Source organism: Grus americana, chromosome 1 (genome assembly GCF_028858705.1).
Source record: "Grus americana isolate bGruAme1 chromosome 1, bGruAme1.mat, whole genome shotgun sequence".
Classification (NCBI taxonomy): domain Eukaryota; kingdom Metazoa; phylum Chordata; class Aves; order Gruiformes; family Gruidae; genus Grus; species Grus americana.
In genome coordinates this window covers 137,549,108-137,573,088 of record NC_072852.1, presented here as the reverse complement: position 1 = coordinate 137,573,088, position 23,981 = coordinate 137,549,108, and the positions used below count along the sequence as shown (strand labels likewise).

Sequence of the window (23,981 nt, the reverse complement as noted above, 5' to 3'; positions counted from 1 at the left end):
CAGTGTGCGCTCTCATCCAGTTTGGGGACAACATCAAATTAAGATGGACAGTCAACACACTCCAGGATAGGGCTGCCATTCAGAGTGGCCTAGATAAGCCAGATGAATGGGAAAACAGCAATCTTACAAAAGTCAGTGAAGACAAATTGCCCTTGGTGTGGACTAACCGCCTGCATTTCTATGGGCCAGGCACTGCCACACTGGGGAGCAGCTCTAGTGGGAAGGACCTGGGCACCCTGGTGATCAATGGGCCAAACAGGAGCCAGCAAGGACCCCTGGCAGTGATGAAGGCTGACAGCATCCTGGGCTGCATCAACAGAAGCATAGACCAAGGGAAGTGATGTTGCCTTTTACACAGCATTCAGTAGACCTCATCTGGATTAAGGTATCTGGTTTGGGTGCCCCCAATCAAGGAGGACCTTGATAAACTTCAGCAAGTGCCTTGGAGAGCCACCAAGACAGTTGGGAGCTGGAGCATTTGCACTGTGAGGAGATGCCAGGAAAGCTGGGCTTGTTCAGCCTGGGGAAGGGAAACTGATAGCAGCCTTCCAGTAAGGGAGGTCCCCTCCAACTTCAGTGACTCTGCAGTTCTAACCAAATATGAATGTTGGGTTAAAGTCAACAGCTTAACCTTCAGAAAACTTTCAGAGATTTCATATCCATGTGTATCACCTGTCTTACTAGCAAGCTTGCTGCATGGGCACATTTTAGAGAAATTATGGTGTTACTGTACTTTTAAAAATCTCTGGTGCTATTAATGCCCAGTTAACCTGGAATTAGAAGGAGATACTGGACAGAATTTAAAGTCAAAATGTTTAAAACCTCAGGACAGTTGCACTTGTTTTGATAGCATTTATAAAATACGTTTTTATCAAAATATGAGTGTATTCATCTCAAGAATTAAGCAGAGTCTATTTTGTTCAGACTTCTGAACAGATCTCTGAAGATAAGGGTGAATTAGAAAACAGGAGCATTTTGGTACTATTATCATTGATGCAGAATTTATTAAGCATAAGAAAAGCAAAGCCACTCTTTTACCTTACTTTTTGTCTTACAGAAGAATTCCTAACTTTGTAATTCCTGGAATTCAGTTGTTTGGACAAACAGACTTCTATCTAAAATTCAGCTCTCCCAGTTTTTCCCGTGAAGACAGAAGAGCTGTTATCTTTTTTGCAGACCTTTTGCCTATATTACAGTGGGAGTAATGAATCAGCATTTCAGCACAGCGTTCAAAGCTGCTCCTCCAGAGGAGCAAGCGCTACAGAAGCGTTTGTGGAAGCAGCTGGGCAGCGGGTGCACAACTTAAGTCCACGGGAGGAGCCAGCACCCAGATTTGGCTCCCGTGGTGTCTGACCTTCAGCTAGGTGGTGAGCAAGTACTGCGATGGCCCGGTCCTGTTTCTACAGAGGCCACCGTGTTGTTCAGCAGTGACCTTGGTAAGAGGCGTGCGGCTGTGCGGTGCTAACACCGAAAGTGTTTTGACGTGACTAGGAAGGAAATTGCCTGTAGGGCTGTGCCTCCCGGAAAGTCACACGTTCCCCTATTTCTTACCTGGCATGCGACTCTGCAGGTCAGTCGGCGAGACACCCTGAGGCAAGCGTTTGCCCAGACTGGCTACTCAGTTCTTAGCTAGGACAGCTGAATCTGGGTGAGAGCACCCTTAGGGGGAAAAAAAAAAAAAAGCCATTTTCAGTAAAGAGAAAAAGATGCTTATTTGTACTGAAAGGGAAAAGTGACGGAATGTCATTACTCCTCCAAACTTTTGCTGCACCGAAGCAATAATAATGACATGAGTGACTGCTACCGTATACCTACTATAGAGTCATGTGCATATATACAGTTATATATATAGTGTGTGTATATATATAAACACTATAGTGTATATATATCTCTACATATCGTTTTATATGTGTAGTGTGTATGCAGTGTGTATATAGTGTCTATATATACACTATATAGTTTTATATATATATATATTTTTAGAGAGAGAGAATGTATGTCGCGCTCTCCAAGCCCGGTATTTAAGTGCCAACCCACGCGACATCCCGGGGACGGCTTGACCCCCCGGCTCACCGCAGGGCACGCCTGGGCACAGCAGCGGGCTGTCCCCCCGCCCGTGTCACCCGGGGCTGAGCCGTGCGGGGCCGGGGGGCGCAGAGCCGCGGGTGGGCGGGGAGGCAGGCCACGCCCAGTCCCGCCAGACCACGCCCCGCCCGGCCGTAGTCCCCGCCCCTCGCCGCGCGCCCTGCCCGCAGCCGCCGCGCCGATGCCACGTGGGAGGCGGCGGAGCCGCCGTCGGCGCCGGGCCGGAACCGCGGCCCCCCTGACGCTGGGGACGGCCCTCGCCGGGCGCCGGGAGGAGGGGAGGTCGCGGAGCCCCCGGGACCGCGGCGGGATCGCCGAGACCCGATGGGTGCTCGGCGCGGTGGCGCCCGGCTCGCGGCTCGGCCTCCCGGGCCTAGAGGCGCTGGCGGCGGCGGCCGGGCCTAGGGGCGGCTCCCCGCCCTGGGCGGCGCCCTCGCTGCTCCAGGTGCCGGCGGCGGCCCAGCCGGCCCCGCGGCGGGAGGGCAGCGACCTGCCCGCCGGCGCGCCGGCCGCCCTGGCCGTGCTGCGCCTCCAGCCCGGCGCCGAGGGCTCGGCGCGGGCGGCGGCGGGGGCCGCGCCGCGCCTGCGGACCGTCTACGTGAACCCGCGCTGGCTGGAGCGGCAGGCCGCGCTGGGGGCGGCGGCGGCGGCGGCCAGCCCCTGCGCCGAGGCGGCGGCGGCGGCGGCGGCGAGCGGCGCGGCCGGGGGCCCGGCGGCGGCAGCGGCGGCGGGGCAGGGCGAGGCGGCGGCGGCAGCGGAGGCGGCGGCGGCCACCCCCTACGTGGGGCTGCGGCGGCCGCTGGGCTACCAGCTGGCCAAGGCCACCAAGGAGCGGATCTGGCGGGGGGAGTTCATTGACCTCTTTTCCTTGCTCCACACAGAGCTGGCCCCCGAGCACGGCCCGCGCCCGGGGGACACGCTGGACCAGTGGGTCTCGGCCTTCCTGGTGTACGCCAGCGTGCTGTGCGAGAAGCACCCGGCGCGCTGCGGAGCCATGTTCAAGTACCTGGACACCATCCGCAAGCTCCACGCCACCTACGGGGGCACCTCGTGGATGAGCTACGACGAGGACTTTCGGCGGCGGGCGGCCAAGGACCCCACCCTGCCCTGGGGCGACGTCGACCTGGACCTCTGGATGAAGTGGATGGCGCCCCTCAAGTCGCTCGTCAGCAGGCAGCCGCGTGCTGAGGGCGAGACGCAGGCCCCCCCGGCCCCGCCGCCACCGCCGCCACCACCACCACCATCCCAGAGCCCCAAGCAAGAGGAGAAAACCCAGGTGTGACGGGCAGGCGGCCGCGCGCTTCCCTGCACCCCTGGCCGGGCACGGTGCCCCCTCAGAGGGGAAGGGGAGAAGGGAGCAGTTGAGGTGCCCTTGAGTCCGTCAGCAGCTCGCGCGTCGCAGCACTGACCCTTTGCTCGTGCTAACCATGGGACCATGGTGTCAGCTGATGAGGCGTGGGGCCACATGGGAGTCTAGCTGGCCACCGTGGGAGATGCGGGCATTGCTGGAGAGAAAAGCATACTCTCAGCAAATAATTGTTTGTGGCATTTATTGCTTTAGCCACCAGAAATTAGGAACCCGACTAATTCCGTCCCCTGGTATATAATTGCATCTTCCTTAAGACATTAGAAGAAAGATGTGTTGTTTCTTTTTTCCTCTGAGTTATCTTTGAAAAAGTTAACTTTCTCAGCAATACAGTTATCCGTATGTAAGACAAAGTACAGACTTTCCTGTTACTATGGGAGCATGTGGTAGTTGCAGGCTGTGTGGGAGGCCAGAAAAATTGATGTGAATAAAGATAAACTTCAGTATGAATGGCCACAGCTTGCAAATTCACTGTGATTTGGAGATTTAACCTGATTGGGGACTCGGTAGATTTAATCCACGAGTTCAGGCCTGTTTTGTGGGAAAAGCTGGTGGGTGTAATTAGGGGAAGTAGGGAAGATTTTGTGTACGTTATGGTTTTGCTTTCAGTATAGACATGGAGTGTCACTGAATTGGTATAACCCCTGATGTACCGGGGCAGATCTACCCTCTCCACTGCCTGAGCTGTGACAGCGAGCTCCGTGGGTACAAAGGGCTGCCTGCCTATATTGAGGGTTGTGCTGCTTCTCTTACACCCGTGGCTGTAGTCTGTCAAATCCCCAGCACAGAAAATGCTGAACGCTGAACATTGAGTTTCATGCCAGCTGAATGATGGTGGGGAGATTCTGTTACATTGTCTCTATCTATTTCTAAACAATTTTTTTAGGATCCTAGGAAGAACCTTTGTTTTCTTGAAGGGTTTTTGCTAGCTTGTCAGGTGCTGTGCTTCCTGGGGATTGCCAGCGCAGAGGAGTGGCTAAATTGTTCGACTCTGTTAGCCTGATCTGGAAAGGGAGGACCCTTTTTCAGGCCATGTGCAAGTGTTTGGTGTGTCACACCAAGCCCTGACTTTGGTACTTACTGAAAGTGACTTCTCTGGGCTAATGTGTGACAAAAAGAGTGAGCTAATACCACGCAGGAGTATAGAAAAATGGTTCCTGGCGCAGGCCTTGTCGCCTTTGTGCCTTCTGTGGTTCACGCTTTAGATTTATGCAACTTTTTGTGGTATCTCTGTTTAGATTTCTCCATTCTCAAGAACGACGACTCAGTTCTTATTTTGCTATGGATCTTATGTGAGCACCAGACGAGCAATGGGTCATAGATTTCATCTCATCCGAGACTGGATCTTCAGCTTGTCATGTTAACCAGACTTATAACTTCTTCCACAGCAGCCGGTCTGTTAGTGCCGAGGCACCAGAGGTCTCGATCCCCTTTGGTTTCGTGGAAATTTCCCAGTTGATTTTTAGCAGTGGCATTCATGTTTTGTGTTGGCTTTTTTTTCCCCTAGAAATTGTCTAAAGAAAAATTGAACATTTATTTTAACTAAATAGCTTAGAAAATACTAGAAGTTTAATGTTGGTAAAACCAGCAGTGCTTTAGCAGCACAATGAAAGCAAAAGTTGAGCAATTGTTGAGTGGGGGTTCAACCACATTTCTATTATTAGAGCAGTTTTTAATTGGTAGCACAGAGTCTCTTATAACCGTTTAGAAGAGAAAAATGCCCTTAACTGAAATAATGGTTTGAGCAGCTGTTAAATGTAGACGAGGCCTAGGATAAAGCATGAGTTTATCATTGGCAAGGCAGCAGAAAGGAAATGTTGCTCTCTTGGAGGTGACCTGTGGGTTTTCCCCACACCCCCTAGGTCCTTACAAGCTCTAATTATGTTGTGTAAAACTACTTCAGAGAAATAAGATGTGACTTCACATTTGGGCAAAAGAATCAGAGAATTAAAATGGGAGAAAATAGGCTTTTATAGACTTACAACTTTGGCCAGAACCTAAGCTTTTCCACATTCATGCTGTCAGGAGGAAGAGGAGGTGTTTTACAAAGACCTTTTCTTCCAGATTGTTTGTTTGAACTGATTTTGTTTTCATAATTTCAAGGGTAGCATTAGGCAGCCTGACTGGATTTCATTTCCTGTTTCAGTTTAAGGCTCCTTAAATTTCAGCTGATGTAGTGCCTGTATCTCTGGTTCTGCAGTTCCACAGAAGGTTAACCAGTAAAAACAAAGTCAAGGAAAACAAAGTGTTGTGTTTGAGGCTAGCTGCCCTTTCTAAGGCACCGATGAAGAGCTGTAACTTTGCTTTACACAGAAAGGACAAAGTGAGAAACCCGAGTTTTAGTTTGAGTGCAATAACTGGTGCGTATGTAGGATAGCTGCGATTTGATTCCTGCAAATTTATGTTTGCATTAACTTCAGACAATTCTCAATTTTTTTTTCCAGACTCCATGAAAACAGAAGGCCAGTTGGGATGGCAATCAGACTAAGTGGGTGAGTTTATATATAAAACTGACTAACTTTGGATTTTGAATATTTGCAGATTTGTTAAATACAGAATTTCTTATTGGTGCCAACAGCCTGACTCCGTTGGTGTTTAAGTGGAGCTCTGGTATTCTAGTGCATTCTTTTACCTCTGCTTCTGTTGCGTTGCAAGCTGTGCTAGAGAAGACGTAGGAAATTCATTTTACCCAATCAGCAATTATAACAATGGACTACAAACCTGCAGAGCAAGCCAGTTTGCTGGAAAACAGGAATTCCTGCAGCGCAGCACTTGTCACAGACTATCCAAAGAGGGCAAAGATTCAGGAAGGTGAATAAATTGAACATTGGTTGAATGAGGTCAGGAACAGTCTCCTGGAGGAGAACCCTGCCCTAAAATACTACTTTGAAAGTATAAGCCAATTTAATGCGCAGATTAACCCTTCTCATTTGAGCAAACGTGTGCAATCCTGGATCTTTGCAGATCACAACCGGACACTTCAAAAACCTATGTACTATATTTGTTTTAAACAAATAAATCATAACTTGTCTTGTTACAGCTGTTACTTTTACCATTTCATTGAGAATATCTGCAACATAAATGTATATTTGACTTGAAACAGTATCATACAGTTGGTATAATAACTCAGGTTGTCAACAGAATTATTCTGTGAGGCTCAGTCTCGCCTCTTCATTCTTCTCAAAAATGCATTAACCATTGCTGTCATCACCAGAAATCAGTTATAGCCTGATTGTGCATTACAAAATTCTTGATCAAATATAATAATTGACGTAAATTATTATTCCTTTTTTATACTTATAGACTATTTAAGATCCTGAGCATCAGACTAGGCCTTTGTAGTCTGGTGTTCATGAAAATCATAATCACCGGTTCACGGTTTAATCATTCTACATCTCAGTATTTTGTTTTCTCTTCCTTTTCCCTGGCATACTAGGGGGTATGATCAAGGTAATACTATGATCCAGTAACGCACATGATGGTAAGGGTATGCCTTTAGTTGTTTCAGGAAAAAGCTGCCGTTATCTGCTCTCCTTTACCTTTCTTGATAGTTTCAATAATATGCAGAACATGAAGTGTTTGTAAATTGATACTAAACTGTTTGTGACTTCACCTAAATAAATTTTTATATATAAATGCTGTTCTTAATCTTAGCCTTTTTTTTCTCCCCTTATTCTTACATTACCAATTCCCTTTCGTAACCACTTGTTTTCATCACCTGACCTTTTACAAATGTCTGGTTTTCAGTTATGAAAGCACAACTGAATCTTAACTATCAACAGAAAACAAATTGGCCTTTGAAATTTGCTTTCAATATTTTGCATAAAGGCTTGATAATGTTGTAACTGTAGTTGTCATTGCTTACGCATCTTTGCTGGTTGTTGAGACAGTGACAGGTATCAGGCCTTGATCTGTCTGAAGTTGAACGAGCCGCTGTACTGAAATAGCAGTATTTTAATGGCCTCCAAACTGTGAGGATCCAGTGAATGCTGAGATATCTGCACTCAATACAGTAGAATCTAGAACACTTTTCCAGATGGAATTACAAGTTATAAAAATACCTTTCATTTTTGAGAAGGTGCTTAAGCACAATAATCAGATTACTCGTGCCATTTTCCCCTTGCCCTGTTTTCTTAAGATGTCAGAACTCAGTTACTCACTGTGTCTCTTCACCATTGTTGCTACACGTGAACCACTGCAGGCATCTCCTCCTGAGAAGGTGCTGTAATAGTGGCAGGATTTGGGGAGAGGCATGGGAAGGGGGGATGTGGAGCAAGGAAGGATGAGCAGATGTTGGTCTCAGTCCCACTGAGGAATTGCTCAAGTGTGGGTCTTAACCTACTGACTCAGAGCAGCAAAGCAGCAACAGTTTTGTTTTTCTTGTCCTGTTTGGGAGCAGCGTACCCAGCTGGAGTCTGAAACACTTCCTAATGTTCTTTGTCGAGTCCTTCTGCCAAGAATTTGTTGGGTTTGTTTGTTACTCTCTCCATTCTTCATTCAGTCTGGTGCCCTTCCTGGTACTCTGTCACCTCCCAGTTTCCTGGTTGCTACTGGTGCTGGGTTGGACCACCCTGTCTTCTGTGTCTGCTGCAGACAATTGCCAGGGCTCTGCCTTGCTCTCCAGCATCAGTGGCTGCTTTAAAATTGCTGCCTGCTTTCATAAAGAAACTTGCCTTTCAAATTATTAGCAGTGATTTTAAGACGTGAGACTTCCCCCTTTCATCCTCCACCCTTTTTTTTTTTTTTCTCCTTCATAAGCTTGGCCTTCATCACTATCTTTGAGCCACCCCACCCAGTAACTTCACTGTGGTACTCATGCATCCTTGCTTTGGTGGTGTCCTGGTTTGGGCTGGGATAGAGTTAATTTTCCTCCTAGTAGCAGGTGGTATAGTGCTGTGTTTTGGATTTAGGATGAGAATAATGCTGATAACACACTGATGTTTTGGTTGTTGCCACGCAATGTTTACACCAAGTCAGGGACTTTTCAGCTTCTCACACAGCCCTGCCAGCGAGGAGGCTGGGGGTGCACAAGAAGCTGGGAGGGGGCATGGCCAGAACAGCTGACCCAAACTGGCCAAAGGGATATTCCATACCATACGATGTCATGGTCAGTATATAACTTGGGGGAAGCTGGTGAGGGGCGTGACCGTGGCTCAGGAACTAGCTGGGCATTGGTCAGTGGGTGGTGAGCAATTGTGCTGTGCATCACTTGTTTTGTGTATTATTATTATTTTCCTTTTCTGTCCTATTAAACTGTCTTTATCTCAGCCCATGAGTTTTGCCTTTTCTTCTTTTTTTTTTTTTTCCCCAATTCCTCCATCCCACTGTGTGTGTGGGAAGTAAACAAATGGCTCTGTGATTGGTATAGCTGCCTGCCGGATTAAACCATGATGGTAGCCAAACATTGAGTGCTGAAAAGGATTGTTGTGGTTTAACCCCAGCCAGCAACCAAGCGCTGCACAGCTGCTCACTCACTCCTTCCTGGTGGGAGGGGGGAAGGAACTGGAAGAGTAAAAGTAAGAAAACTCATGGGTTGAGATAAATACAGTTTAACAAGTAAAGCAAAAGCCACGCATGCAAAGCAAGACAAGGAATTCATTCAGCACTTCCCATGGGCAGGCAGGGGTTCAGCCATCCCCAGGAAAGCAGGGCTCCATCACGCCTAATGGTGACTTGGGAAGACAAACGCCATCACTCCCAACGTCCCCCCCTTCCTTCTTCTTCCCCCAGCTTTCTATGCTGAGCATGACATCATATGGTATGGACTATCCCTTGGGTCAGTTGGGGTCAGCTGTCCCGGCTGTGTCCCCTCCCAACTCCTTGTGCACCCCCAGCCCACTCGCTGGTGGGGTGGTGTGAGAAGCAGCAAAGGCCTTGGCTCTGTGTGAGCGCTGCTCAGCAGTAACGAAAACATCCCTGTGTTAGCAACGCTGTGTCCAGCACAAACCCAAAACACAGCCCTGTACCAGCTACTATGGAGAAAATGAACTCTACCCCAGCCAAAACCAGTGCAGGCATTTATTGTTGCACATGTGCTTTCCTCCTCATGGCTGTGCTGCAAGCTTCTGCGTGAAATTTCCTTGTCCATTAATTTCTCATTAAAAGTGTTGGACTTAATGCGTTTCTTCAAATTCCAGCAGTTAGTATCTGCATGGGTTTGTGTATGTCATTGACACCAGGTAAATCTTACCTTTACAGCTCCTGATGCTGTCTTGTCCTCGTTGAGTCAGTGTGCTGGCTGTGTTGTAAGGGTGGTGCAGAATTGCACATCCTCTCTTCATCTCTGATTTATGAGTAGATTTCTTTCGGTGATTACAAGCTAAACTTGCTGTCATTTACATGGTGTGGCAGGCAGCATGGAGATGCTGAAGGTGCCTGCTGTTTGAAAGCAGACAGTGGGGATAACCCTTCAATGAAGTGATGCGTGAAGATAGAGCGCACAGTCGGTGAGAGGCTTGGTGTGGAAATGAACTGTGATTCTGTTATTTGTTCAATTACTGTGATCTGTAGCAGAAATCAGTGATACACAGGAACTGGGGGTTTTATACCATTTCTGTAAGTCCTATTACTTAGCATGGGGGGTTGTCCTCTTTTCAGTGTTGCTGAAATTTCTTACACTTTTCTCAGAAAATCTTGAGCATCTGTACAAAGGTGCAGCAAAACTTTTCACCAAGACTGATGGAATTTCCAGTTGGGAATAGTTTTGTAAAATGTGTGGGAATTGATTTGTTTGGGAGGACCAGCATCTTATGGAAGCAGAGTTTTCTGTCAGTTGACTAGAATTAAGTAGCGCATACTTTTGGGGGGTAATTTCAGGTAAGTTTATTGTTAGGGATTTCTAGCAAGACAGAGGATTTCTTTCTACAGATATGCTTTTTCATACGCTGGATTGATATGCATTGTTTTTAGAAAGAGCAAATTAAAATGAGCGCAATGTGACTCTTACAGCACAAAATGTGTTGCAACTTGGAACTGGGTGAAGCTAAATTATGTATTTCTTTGAGGAAGCTGACATGGCTTGGGAGTTTAGAGTTGACCTTCAGCAAAGATAGAATTAAATAAAATGGTATATCCAGCTTCCACCTGTGTGCAGCAGTTAGGTTCAAGATTACTGGAGCATCTGAAAAAATGAGATGGTGTTAGTACTCTTCTGGCCTTACTAGTATAACGACATGTTTAAGATGACAGCAGAACATGTTGCACGTGGGGTAGCTTGTCGCATCTGCAGTTGAGCAAAATTATTACTTCTGAGCTCTGAGGAAATCCTGTCAGTTATTCAATGTGAATTCCAGTTTAAGCTTAAACCGTTGCTTTCCCATCTTCTTCTTTCTCCCATCATCTCACCAACTTGTTTTCTTCTTTATAAAATTCTGGTGAACATAGCAAGCCTGTTCTGAGGGCCAGCCATGGGATCAGGCAGTGCCTGACCAGACTGTCTACATGTACGGAGCCTTTCACCCCTGGGTAGGTAGTTCTGCCAAGTTGGTATGGTCCAGCATGAAGAAATTTAGTATGTGACTAAGTGTGACTGTATGGAGTGCATGCGGGAGATCCCCGGCTGCCTGCAAGGCTTGTGTGGTTTTGAGAAGCCGGTGGCATCAGCAATAGGTCTTTCTGTCCACTCCTGTGGTAAAATCAAAACCCAAAACCCAGAGACTGTTGTAACCATTGAGGGGAGGGGTGTGAGTCAGTGCTACCAGCCTAGATGTTTGTGGAAATGTTGCCTAGTGAAGTTATCGTACATTTTTTTAGGTCATATGCTTAATAGGGACTGCAACAATTGATAATGTCCATGGGAGTGCTTTGGCAGTTCTTTCTGCAAAGAGATTATGTCCCTGAAAACTTGGCTGAGGAAATGACAAAGTTAGGTCTTACTTTTCCCCTCTTGTTTTGGCGTTCAAGTTTGACTATTGCCCTATCATGAATTTCAGTGTGCATTAGTCCAGCCCGATACAGCACATAAATTATTACCCATATAATCTTCTGGGTTCAGCACTCTCTTTTTAATTGGGTAAGGGGGGGGAGGTGGGTGGGGTGGGGGTTTTTTGTTTGGTTTGTTGTTTTTTTTTCTCCTGGGAATTCTTGTCCAATCCAGTTGGCATCTGTGCAGTTTGGCAGTTTACTGGGCAATCATCTAAATGGCAGCTGAGATTTAAAAAGCAGGACCGTGTTTACAATATCTTACATATTTGTAAACTTGAAATATTTCAAGAAGTACTTTTACCTTTTTTGGTGGTTGTTGCTCTTTCTTTACTTTAAAGAACACTTTCTTCTTCCCAATGTCTCAGTGCAGTGTTGCTGTATTAGTATTTCCAGGGCAGCAGGGGAATGTTTACATTCAAACAAAATCTGTTTTCTTTGCATTTTTTAATTGCAAACATTTGTGTCCATAAAATCCTTTCCACATAACTCAGTCACTGTTTAGCTTAATTTTTTTGATTCTGTGCAAAGTCTAAAACTCAGATCACGTTCAGTTTCAGGTTTTTATTCTCTGAACCACGTAATGTGAGTGCTGCATCTGCACCTATATCGGCGGATGTAGAAAATGTCACTTACCACTTAAAATGGCAGTCCTAATGATCTGAAGTCAGGAACGGCTCTTTAAAACCAGAAATACGGTTTACGCTGGCTTCAGATATTATAAGCACCGTCTGCATTGCTGATGTTCAAAGTGTCCGTAAATGCCCTATATTATCCCAAAATACGAGGTTACATCATGAAGATACGAGGCTATGACCTCTCAGCCTGTGACTGCGTGCGGCTTGTTCTGCAGAGGCAGTCGTAGGCAGTTAAAGGGCTGGGTGTGCTGCTCTTAGTTGGTTGGCGGGGCTGCTTAGTTGATGAGCTGCAAGCAACATGGTGGCAGAAGACCTGGACTGGGTGTTCCCCTATAGATGTCCCCGGCATAAAAGGAGACAAAGCAGCTCCTGAAACGCGTAACACGTATCTCCTCTGCCTGAACTTTCCACCCTCTGCTTGGGCATTCTTGCATTTATCTTTCACCATACCTCCCTCATCTCCTCTGGGTTTTGGGTTGGTTTTTTCACTCCATAACAGTCAAATGTCATTCATGCCGGTGTTTGGAAGGAAGAAATACCACCAGTGCATGCAGATGGTTCCCTACCGTATACATGTCTCCCATGGATGATCCATGCAGTGCTAAGCAAAAAGATCTTTCTCCCATTAAAGCTGGGGAATGAAGTTTATATAAGTACTTAACAGAGGTGCTGGGATTACAAATGTTAGCAACCCCAGATTCTTGAGAATAAAATAAAGATCAGTTCAAGGTGGGGAAATCTCTGAGGGTGCCTTTGCTCAGGGGATGCAGGTGTGCATCTTGCTGCACGTGGTGTGACTGCAGGTAACGAGGGACTTGAAGCAATAGGCTTCTCAGAGTGCTGTGGGTTGGGAGGAGGAACATTTTGTTTTCCTTCTTTCTGTGTCATTTTCCTTGTTCTTTCTCCTTCACCAAAAGTCTCTGAAGCCAGATATGTGACTTTGTTATCAAGTACTGATGGATAACAGGGGAAATCTCACTGCCATTACATCAGATTGTTGGGAGAAATGAGTGAGTTCACATCCGCAAGATCATGGAGGTTTTCCAGAAGCAGCACAACAAATTTGGTGGTATTGAAGGGCAAAAAAAGTGATTTCAGGGGACCCAATTTGTCCTTTGCTTTCCTATTTAGGAAAAGAAGACTCAGCTACCTACCTTAACGTGGTATTGGCCAGTGGAAAAGCTACGGGCAGAGTATCTCAATGAGATTTGGTACCAGAAAGTAAATGTGCGCATTATTACTGTTATAGGTGCTTTGTAGGCCAATATCTGAGCAGAAAAAGGAGCCTTGGCCAGCAGGCAAAGCTGGCCAGGCTGCTGGTGATGCTGACCCACCAAGCATGAGGGCACTTCATGGGACTGGTTATGGAACCACACAGCTCAAGGAGGGAGCTTAAAAGATCGCTCTTCTTCTGCCTTAGCATGCTTTAAAAAAAAAAAAAAAAAAGACACAGAAAGTACTTTCATTGTATAACTGGAATGTGCAACAAATAACAACACATAAGCTACAGCTGCAAATGCTTTCTGAGAGGAGAGTGGGTGGTAGCTGGTATGCGCCATTTCCTAAAACATGCATTTTCTATTTTAAACATTTTGATTACATGCAACTGAAAAGGAACAGAATTTAATCTTTCAGTACAAATAAGGTAGAGAACAATACAATTTACCAGTTTGTTAAGATTACTTAAAATGTTTTGTGGTTTTGTCAGCAAGCATTTAAAAACATGGTAATTTTTTTGCCGACTGCTGAAAACATTGAAAACAAACTTGTAGCTTGTCAGAACACTGTTGCGAGCAGCACAAGTTGCCTGTGGCCCCGTATTGCATAGAAGCAGAAGTAATCTCAGTTGCTCTCCATCAGAAGGGAGAGAAATTGGATGAGCATATCCTTTGCCTGCCTCTTGTACGAGGAAGCCGTTAATATGGAGTGCTTCCCAAAGTGGAGAAGCTGAGAACAAGACTTTGGGTCACCTGGTTCCCCACTGAACTGCTGGGCTCTGAGATGTGCAATACCTTCTCGCTTCTCTTGATCTCTCCATCCCACGGGCTCGGAATGAGCACTTTCCACAGAGCATGGAAATGAAGAAACTCTTCTTTTGTGAGTTTTTCTGGTGTTCCTGCAGCTTCAGTCTTGACACCTTGTTCTGTGAAGCTGCTGCAAGAGGGAATTGCTGGAACCAAGAAACAGGTGAGGAGGGCTGGTAGAGATATTTCCTCACGAGTGTAAGAAAAGTGCAATGAATGCTACTAAGCTTTCCTAAGTCCAGGAAACGTTGGTTATAGCTTGGTTTGTATCTCATAGTGGTGAAGGACCAGAAAAGGTAAACCTGCTTATTGCTATAGCTTGTGTTGCCCAGCAGTGTATGACAGCACGCCCTGTGTATCGAGTGGCATGGGCACGGGATGAATTGGCTGTGGTAGGAGGAGAAAATTATTGACGAAATGTGCCCTGGTAAGCTGGCTGACTCTCTGGCTTAACCTGGCAAGCCACAAGAAAGTAAAACATATTTTACTTCTCTTTCAAAATGCAGAAGTTACCTTCTTGAGATGGACACGTTGCCTTGAGCATGTTTGCCTGTTTGATGTAGTGAGTGTTTTAAAAATAGTATTGCAAATGCTGGCCCTGGTCAAGCAAGAACCTGAAAGCTTTGAAATGTTAGCTCTAAATAGCTTTGCCTGTTAGTTTGCAGTACTCAAAACCGGCAATTAAATTAACTTCTGTATTGGTGTTTTAATGCCTGTGAAGTTCCACCTCAGGTTTCCAGTGGCATTATTAATTACTTCATGAACAGCAAGCAAAAGACCTATTCTGATTTGTTCCACCCCTGCCTGCCCCTCTATGGGAGAAATGCCATTGTGAAAAGGAGAGCAATTTCAGACATCATGCAGAGACTGCTGTTTACCTGATCTTCCCCTCTCTGTTGCTGCACAGGAGGCAGGACCAGAGTCAGAGAGTCAGCAGTACCCTGGGTTTGGCTGGGGTAGAGTTCATTTTCTCCATAGTAGCTGGTACGGGGCTGTGTTTTGGATTTGTGCTGGACACAGCGTTGCTAACACAGGGATGTTTTCGTTACTGCTGAGCAGTGCTCACACAGAGCCAAGGCCTTTGCTGCTTCTCACACCACCCCACCAGCGAGTGGGCTGGGGGTGCACAAGGAGTTGGGAGGGGACACAGCCGGGACAGCTGACCCCAACTGACCCAAGGGATGTCCCATGTCGTATGATGTCATGCTCAGCATATAAAGCTGGGGGAAGAAGAAGGAAGAGGGGGACATTTTTGGAGTGGTGGCATTTATCTTCCCAAGTCACCATTAGGCGTGATGGCGCCCTGCTTTCCTGGGGATGGCTGAACACCTGCCTGCCCATGGGAAGTGGGGAATGAATTCCTTGTCTTGCTTTGCTTGTGTGCGTGGCTTTTGCTTTACCTATTAAACTGTCTTTATCTCAACCCACGAGTTTTCCCACTTTTACCCTTCCAATCCTCTCCCCCATCCCACTGCAGGGGAGTGAGCGAGCGGCTGTGTGGGGCTTGGCTGCTGGCTGGGGTTAACCCACAACAGCCAGAGGAGTAAGCCCTTTGAGACAGCTAAGGATGTGAGAGTTGTCTTAATGTTTAGTTAATGACGATCACCTATGATGTCCGTTTTAAGGATTTGGGGGAAGTAGGAAATGCACCCCCACCCCATGCTGCTACTTACACAGGACTCCAGAAAAGGGATGACGTTTGCGGCTGGCTATAAATTCCCTGCTTTTCCTCCTTGCCTCTCTGCCGTGCCTGCCTCGGAGGCTTTGGCAGGAGGAAAGGGTCAGTTCACCACCCCGGTTCCCCGTGACGCCTGGGCTGTGGACGTCAGACTGGTGCTGGGAGAGAGGTGGGGTGAACCGCGGCTGAGGGCTGGTGGGAACAACACAGAAAATTAAGTGGTGCTGTGCCAGGACTGCACCGCAGTTGCCTGAGCTTATCTTGTTTAGGGAGCTGATGGCAGAAGCAGGGCTTCAGTTGATATCTAGAAAAGCTGAGTTTTACAAATTTGTGTGAAAGCATCAGAAATTGTGACTGCAGAGCTACAGGAGGCTGGAGAAAACACAGTCAACAGTAAACTATGGGAAATACTCTTTACTTGGAAGGCTTTTTCAAGCAGTAAGGAAATAGCAAAGTCTGTCAGACTTTGCTGCGTGTCATGCTAAAGATGGTCAATACTGAGAGACAGGTCAGAAATTATAAAGATTTGTTGTACAGGTCAAACTGTTGAGTGTGGCATATGAATATTTCTTCACTGTGATATTTCCTATTCCAGTTTCTACTCCAGCCTTTGTCCTGGAATTTAATTTTTTTTTTTTTTTTTTGACTAGGAGTTCCCAGGGGGCAGTCAGTGGCAATGCCCTGAGTAGAAACTGTTTAGAGTCCTCTGAGATATACCCATGGTTTATCTTCCCTGTATGCTACTGTGCTTTTATGTATGCTGGATTTTACCTACTGTTCTTCTGTGTAGTCTGATGGTTTGCCAGGGCCTTCTGTAACTTCTCCGCATTTCCTTTAAAGATAGACTATTCAGCCTGCATAATTTTCATATACCCAGCATTCCTTCTAATTTCTTCTGGATGCAGGTGCTTTCAACATCTCTAAATACCTCTGCTAGGTAGTGGGTAAAAGAAGCTCAACTTCTGTATCCCCGTGTTTATTTTGTTCCTGCCACGGGGACGCTGTGCTGTTCTGTACAGTAGAAGCTTCGCCTTCCCATGTTTCTAAAACAAAGCTTAGCCATCTGACCTTAGAGACAGCATTATGGCAAAAAAAAAATCTCTAAAACCAATTTGTTTAAAGTGAAGCTGCTCCTACTGCAACTATATAAAAATTACTCAAATTTTTCTCAACAGATGGGCCCCTTATGTTCAGCATCACGCCTATGTACATTTATTTATTATTACCTTTATTTATAAAAGTATTTCCAGTTGAGTGTTTTCATTGTCAAAGATGTTATTTTAACAAGTTGCAGTGTCAGAAAAGTTGATTGGTTTGGGTTTTTTTCCATAAAACAGCAATTTCTATAAAACAGAAAAGGTACTGAAAACCCATCTCAATTATTTTAAAATAGTTTTGCTCCTTTTTACTTCATGAAAGGAAAATGGAATTATCTAGTATTTTGCACAGAAATTTCTTTCTCTTTACTGCAAATCCTTGGAAGTACATCAAAATTATCTTGCCATGCAACTTGTTAATGCACAAAGGTGTGTGTGCTAGCAAAAAGAAAAATGAGTCTTGGCTTTTACTTCAATGGAGATAGCCTACAATGCAAGTGGGATTTTTCAAAGCATTATTAAATCAGAAATTTTAAATCATTCCTATTTCTTTTTTACTTAGAGGATAACTAAATTGATTGTTCTGAGATTATATTTATAGCACCATCTTTAGTTTCTATTTTGGTGGTCCAGCTTGGAGCCAGGCTTTTTTTGTTAATTTGGAGTTTTTCTGGCACAAAGTAAAAACGGCTCTGTTTTATTATTCCTAGCATTTTGCAAAATCTCCCTTCAGAGCAGACTTTTCTAAATTAACCAATGCCTGTGCAGTTATTTTCTATTTCTTACAAAACCACAGCTGAAAGGAGCAATTAAAAAGCTTGATTGCTGCATTAAACTTGGAATTTCATCTGTGTTTAACAGGAAGAAACTCTCACTTCAAGATTGTTTGCAGCCATTTCCCCTGTCAATGTTAATCGTATTTTTGGGTGTGCGTGGAGCGTAGAATCTAGCTCTTAGGGATTTAGAAATTATAGGCTCTCATACAAGTGATTCCAGATGGTGGGATTTTTCCTTCGGACACTGTCCTGGCTCTTCCCAAGACGTAACTTGTACCAACCATCCCACGATCGCAACACGCTGCCCCTGGAGAGGCATTTGCTGTAGCTAGGCTGTATGGCGCCTCTCATGCCGCACTGAATTTCTCTCGTCCAGGCTTTTAAGCAGAATAATAGTAAGCCTTCCCAACACCGATACAAAAAGAAACACCTGAAAAATCCCCGGAGCTGCAGACAAGGAGCCAAGGAGAGAAAGCTGAACCCATGGCACGTGGCCGACTACGGCACTGGCATGGCAGGCTCCCCGCAGCTTCTCTGTCACGACGGGGAAAGGGAGATGCTCGGTACAGAGGCAGCCGAGCTGATCCTGGCGTTAGGTACCGCAGAGCTGTGGCAGCATCCCGGTGACGTAGGTCTGGCGAGTCCAAGTCCCTGCGTGGTGCTTCATTTTCCAGTCTTAAATGAATTGCAATGGTCTAAGCATAAATAAATGGCCGCATGCGTCTGTTTTATTCAAAGCCACATTTGCAATTCGGAAAAGTCTCTTGGAGCCGTCAGACTTTTCCCAGCTCTCAAGCAGAGAGGAAATCTTCTGTCAGGAAGTCGGGCACCTCGGGGGCTGCACTACTCGTAGCTGTGGATGTGCCGCATCCAGTATCTGCAACAGCGGTGTCTGAAATTTGGGGTCTGGGAGCAGCTGCTACCTCACCAATGCACCACAGAGCTTGCCACAGAAATTCAAGGCACCTCTTGTTGGACCAACTTAGGTGAGTGGAGTGAAGACCAGATCACAAAGAGTTGGTAAGACACAGTGTCTTTTGCTTGCTCTCTTGGTGCACATCATTCTTGTAGCCCAGGAAAATTTCCCACCATCAGAAAAATATTTGTCATGTTTTAAAACAGGATGCTTCTTCACATGCTTAAGATGGGTATCCACTAAGCGTCAATATAAACTTTTCTTTCCTGGGCAATAAAAGTTCTCATTATCCTCCCGAGGCACTGACAATCTTTTCATTTATTGCTTTTAGATCTCCCAGTAGATGACAGAACAAATAATGAATGAGTACTTTGATTTTTACCAACTTTTAGTAGATGGTATGTTTTCATAGCACAGAAATTATTGCACAGATTGTCCTTCTGGCTGGAGAAACGAGTTCTAACACATTGCGGAGCTTTAAGGGGAAGAATTCATTCTGAGGACAACCATGTGTCCTGGGAAAAAGATGGGAAGAGATAAACAAAATAAATAAACATTTGGAATGGAAATGGTGAGTTAGTAGCTGCCCAAAGTGGAAAGTAGAATTCAAGTCATTTCTTTGCATGCATGTGCAGTAGTTTGATATCTTAAATCAAGAGAAAGAGCACACAGAGTCCATCCAATTTTTCCATTAACTGCCCGCATGCGCATATCCAGCTAACGTATTTTCAGTGTAAGCAGGAATACTGTAATGAGTCCTGGCCAACCAATGGACAATATATTGAAACCATTAATTTGATAAATTGTTAATGATATATTGCTAATTCTAAACTTTTTTTCTTCCCATGACATTTAGATACTAATTTTGCTTTAAAGTTGAAAACTTACAAGGCTCTGCTGTTTGATTTTTAACCATATACACCCATCCTCCAGCTCACCAATAACTGATAAGTCTAAGCATAACATCATAAAAACTAGGCTGAGGAGTTCTGAGTTCGAGCACTACGGATGGATCCATCCTCCTTTGTGTTGTTCACAGGTCAGCTGAGGATTTCACCGGTGCGGGATGACGTGTGGCTAATGTGAGTCAGCAAATCTGGCTCTTGCGTCGCTCGCCTGGCCTCCTGCCAGCGTCAGAGACCTGCGTGCTGAAAGCAAGAGGTCAGGGTTAGCGCACCGCTGAAACGTGCCTCTTGTTGGCATAAGGGTCCCTACTGCAAAGCAGCGTAATTCGGAGCGATCCTCGGGATCGGCTTGGCAGCAGCCCACGGGTAAGGGGCTGCTTTGTCATTCTCCTTGGGATGTGCTGAACGAACCCTTAGCTGAGCAATGCAAATAAGGCACATTTCCAAGTCATGTCCGTGAGTTACGGTGCAGCGCTGGAAATGCGGCGCCGGTCAGCTCCTACCCTGCCCTGTGCGCGGAGATGGGGCTCAGCGTGCCCTGGGGAGCGGTGAATTTCTGCAGCTTGCACAGTACCTGCAATTGCTCTGTCTGAGTGTCAGGCTGGGTTTTCAGCTCCTTAAACCAAAAGACTAAAAGAAAAAGCACTCTCAGTCTGAGTTAATTTTTTGTTCTTCTGAAAAAAAAAAAATTTTTTTTTTTCTTTTTCAGATTAACCAAAACATTTTTAGAGAAAGTTGGAGGCAGTTACTAGACCTAGCCCTATTTCTTACTGATAGGGAAGAGGCATCATTTGAGAAGGAACCTTCCAAGGACACCATTTGCTCCTCGCCAGTACAGGCTTACAATGCAGGATTATTAAATCTGAAGTATGCCTCTTCTACAGTTTCTTCTGGGCTTTCTATACTTTACACATAGTCCCTACGCTGTTCGTTTCTTTCCTTCTCTGTTGTTTATCCTTCCTTTAATTTCTAAAAATTCTTTCTACTGCAAGTCAGATTAAAAACACCCCTGTGAATGTTTTTTCCCCTTGCCTTACAGCTGGGGCCTTCACCGTGCACCCAGTTTTCTACGACTGTCTCCTCACGCTGTACGCCAGAGCCTCTCTATGCCCCGTCTCCCTGTAGCAGCATCCTCCCCTTCTCTCCCTTCGCCCGAGGCTCTGCACGTCCTCCCACCTGCTCTTTCCCCACCACACCTTGGAGGGCCATGAATGTGCCTCTTGTTCTCTGTTTGTCCTCACGCTCGCCCCGGCTGCGGTCCCTCCCCAGGTCCCCATCCCGGCATCCCTGCCACCCACCTCTGCTCTGCTCCGGAGCCCCTCTCCGAACTTGGCCCTCAGACTAGGAGACTTTCCTGCTTCTGCTGCTGTTTCGTTTTCCTTCTCACCCACTGACACTCCTAACTCAGCAGCTTGGGACCTGGTTAAAAACAGGGCGCTGATTTTGCAATAAATAAATAAATTGATCTTTAAGGTGCTCCGTGGCTCTAATCAGCAAAGAAAAGGTGGAGATAATCTTGGTAAATCTCAAAGGTAAGGTGATAACACTGTGGGAGTAAGGAGGACAGATGAACCAAACAAAACACAATTGTGCAGCCAATTTTTTTGTTACTCCGTACTGCCATCATTCAATAATCTCTTTTTTTCAGTGTGTCCCATATGCCTGTACTACTACCTACACTGCCTTAATTTTCCCCTTCCACTTTCCAGCCCTCAGGTGTCTGGCTCGCTGGCCCCTGCGCTTGAGAAATGAAACTAGAAACTCCCTTTTGAACCCGTTGCTTTTGCCCAATCGTTGTAACTTCTGTCAGGCAAGCTGTAATTTCCCTTCCTCCGAGAGCAGCACTTTTTGTTTCACGTGGCTGAAAGTCAATTAGCTGCGGCCTCTCTTCTGAAGAGAAATATGCTCTGTTGCTCTCAAGTCTGCTCCCAAATGCTACCAGTTCCCACAAAAATGCATGTTCAGCGTGCACAGTGTAATAAAAGCACTGCCTAAGGCTTGAGCAAACGCTGAACTCCAAGTAGTTCTGTGCTGTTGTAGAACAGCCTGTGCAGAAAGAAAAAAATAACTTTAACTTGACTGACATAACTAGTCCTCCTGTCATCACAGAGCGATGATAGTACCTACTTCGTTACTACTGTATGCCCTAGCACGTAGGATTCCCAGCATGGCCTGTGGCCTCATTACGGGAGCAGATAGAGGACAGGAAAAAACCCAACTAAACCAATAACTCATCCCCTCTGCAATCTCACTTGTAATCTACTGATGCGGTGTGCTGGGGCTGCATCGAGTCCCAGAGGAGCAGAGACCGCTGAACCCATATGAAATGCCACAGACAGCTGCCGACTGGGTTTTCCGGCTTTATTCCCACGGCAACCTACAACTTTTTTTGTGACTTCAGCATGTCTCATGCTGTGAGTCTGTAGCCAGAAGCATGAGTGCAAACAGGTGAATGATTATCTGGAAAGATGAGGTAATGTGGTTTCATCTGTGACGTGAAACCTCCTGGCCTCCATGGCCATCTTGATAAGGCTGGTCCCGCTCAGCCTGGCAGGTTGCACACCTTTTGAAAGGCAAGGTAGAGAAACGTATCTCAGGAATCAAACTACAGGTCAGAAGAGGTCTGAGACACAGCTTTGTGAGCAGCTTTTAGGTTTTTCCTTCAGTCACGAGCCTTAGCATGGGTATGAATTTGGGAACAGGATCGTTGTCAAGAGAATTAGGAGCGCATTCAGATTTGCTGCTAGGAAACAGAAACCGGCAGCAGACCGTGCTAACAGAGCATTGTAATTAAGCCAGGTGAAAACTAAACCCGGATCAAAACACTCCATATTTTGCAGCCTTTGAAATCCCAAACTACATCTAAATTTTGTAGCTTAAGCAGACACCGTCAGATGCCTTAGCTATCTGCCTTAGGCTGAGGTCATCTCTGAGCCAGGGGCTGATCTCACGACAGGTATCACATCATGTCACACGTTCCTTCCCCGTTCTCCCCTCCCGGGACTAATAATGCATGAACAAACCAATAACTACTAACTGAAGATTTCTTTTAAAAAAATACCATAGATACATCTGTTTAAAAATTAATTAGGATGTGGTGCTGTTAAATATAAAATGCTTTTTCTTAAACGCTAATGTGTTGCTCCTTATTTGTGGGAAAGTCACTTTTACAACATTTTACTAACAAGATTAAGTTAAAGCCATTCTCTTAAGAAATGAAGCATTCTTTTAAAACCAATTAAGTAACCCAGGGGAGCAAAGTAAATGAGAGACTGACGTGACCCAAAGCCCCCTGATTTCAGTGTTTTGCTGATTTTTGGATTAGGTTCTCCTGTAAAAAGTGACGTAATCATGGCAATGGATACAGAAGCTGTGCTATTGCATCACCTGGCAGCACAAATTTGATGACATCAGACGTGAACACCTCTGCAGTATGCTGAATCAGACTGCAAAATATGTTATGTGTGTCGGTTTTATGCCAGCTGCAGGGAAGGTGTTATAATACTTTATATAACACCTTATGTATACCTTACGTAATAACAATTCAGACAGACTATGCCAGTCTCTAGGACAAGACATAGCTGCCCACCTACATTTTTTTGAACCAGTATGAACCAGCAGAGTGAGTTTGTCTAGCACGCTGCAATTTGTGCCTGTTAGATACGGTACGAGACACCCTAAATCATCTTGTCAAACCACAGCCTCAGCACATAATAAAACAAGCTATTTCATACAAAGTTTCAATCTCACAAGCACAGTCACACAGCTGACGTCTCCTCTGAAAACACACGTGTGGTCAGGGGGACCCTTTGAGTGCTCAGGAACTAAATAATTAGCTGAGAAGTTGCACAAAATGGGCATTAATCCATGATCTCCACATTTCTGTTTGGCCATAAACCTAGCAATGTTTAGCTAATACCCCAGAAATCATGCCAGACTGGAAGGATATCTTTCCACCTTCAGATGGAAATATTAAACAAGATGAAGTTTTCTGTGTGGTGGGATCCAAACCCTGGTGCTCTAACATGTTTGCGCAATCTCTGCAGCAGGGCTCCTCGAGAGGTTAATCTACCAGGAGGTCCAGAGGTTCTCAGCAGTACCAGGGGTTCACCTGAAAATATGAAAAGGGCACATCCTAGAAGAGTGTTTTCCTGTCATTAAAATAGGAAAGGCTGTTCATTCCCTTACTTGGCTGTTTAATAGAAGCAGCCAAACATCAGGAAGAATGTTTACATATACCTCCACAAAAATCAAGGACGCCTTTGCAAATCATTCGCACCAGAAATCATCTATTTGAAAAACGCTGGCCTATTTATAACAACATCACCTGCGAAAAGAATCAGAGTTCCTGGGAATATTATTGCATGCTTAAATGACACCTGAAGCAATGCAGAACTGTTGGGCTGAGGCTGAATATTTTGGAAACTATATTTTTGGCTGTATTCGGCCCTGTTAATTAAGAGGGCTAATCAGTGTATTACAGAAAGTTTTATTATCTTCCCAAACTCATTTGAGATCACTACGAAAGGAAATATATGGCAGCGATTTAACCACAGCAAGTCTCACAAAAAATCAT

The 23,981-nt window shown here is 45.6% G+C and overlaps 1 protein-coding gene across 3 annotated transcripts; it reads left to right on the top strand.

Moving 5' to 3' along the window:
- Positions 1-2,230: 2,230 nt before the first annotated feature.
- Positions 2,231-7,087, top strand: LOC129199793 (uncharacterized). Of its 3 annotated transcripts, none has more exons than XM_054810830.1 (3): positions 2,231-3,361; positions 5,896-5,913; positions 5,993-7,087. In XM_054810830.1, exons 1-2 carry the CDS (start codon positions 2,267-2,269, stop codon positions 5,902-5,904), a joined length of 1,104 nt encoding a protein of 367 aa, XP_054666805.1. In that variant the 5' UTR covers positions 2,231-2,266; the 3' UTR covers positions 5,905-5,913; positions 5,993-7,087. The 3 variants fall into 3 exon arrangements, with proteins under 3 accessions (XP_054666805.1, XP_054666815.1, XP_054666797.1); XM_054810840.1 differs by having other exon boundaries at positions 5,896-5,939; positions 6,030-7,087; XM_054810822.1 differs by having other exon boundaries at positions 5,896-5,943; positions 6,030-7,087.
- The last annotated feature ends 16,894 nt before the right edge of the window (positions 7,088-23,981 follow it).

Coding starts and splice junctions, on each gene's coding strand:
- LOC129199793 (XM_054810830.1), top strand. CDS start 2,267: ATGCCACGTGGGAGGCGGCGGAGCCGCCGTCGGCGCCGGGCCGGAACC.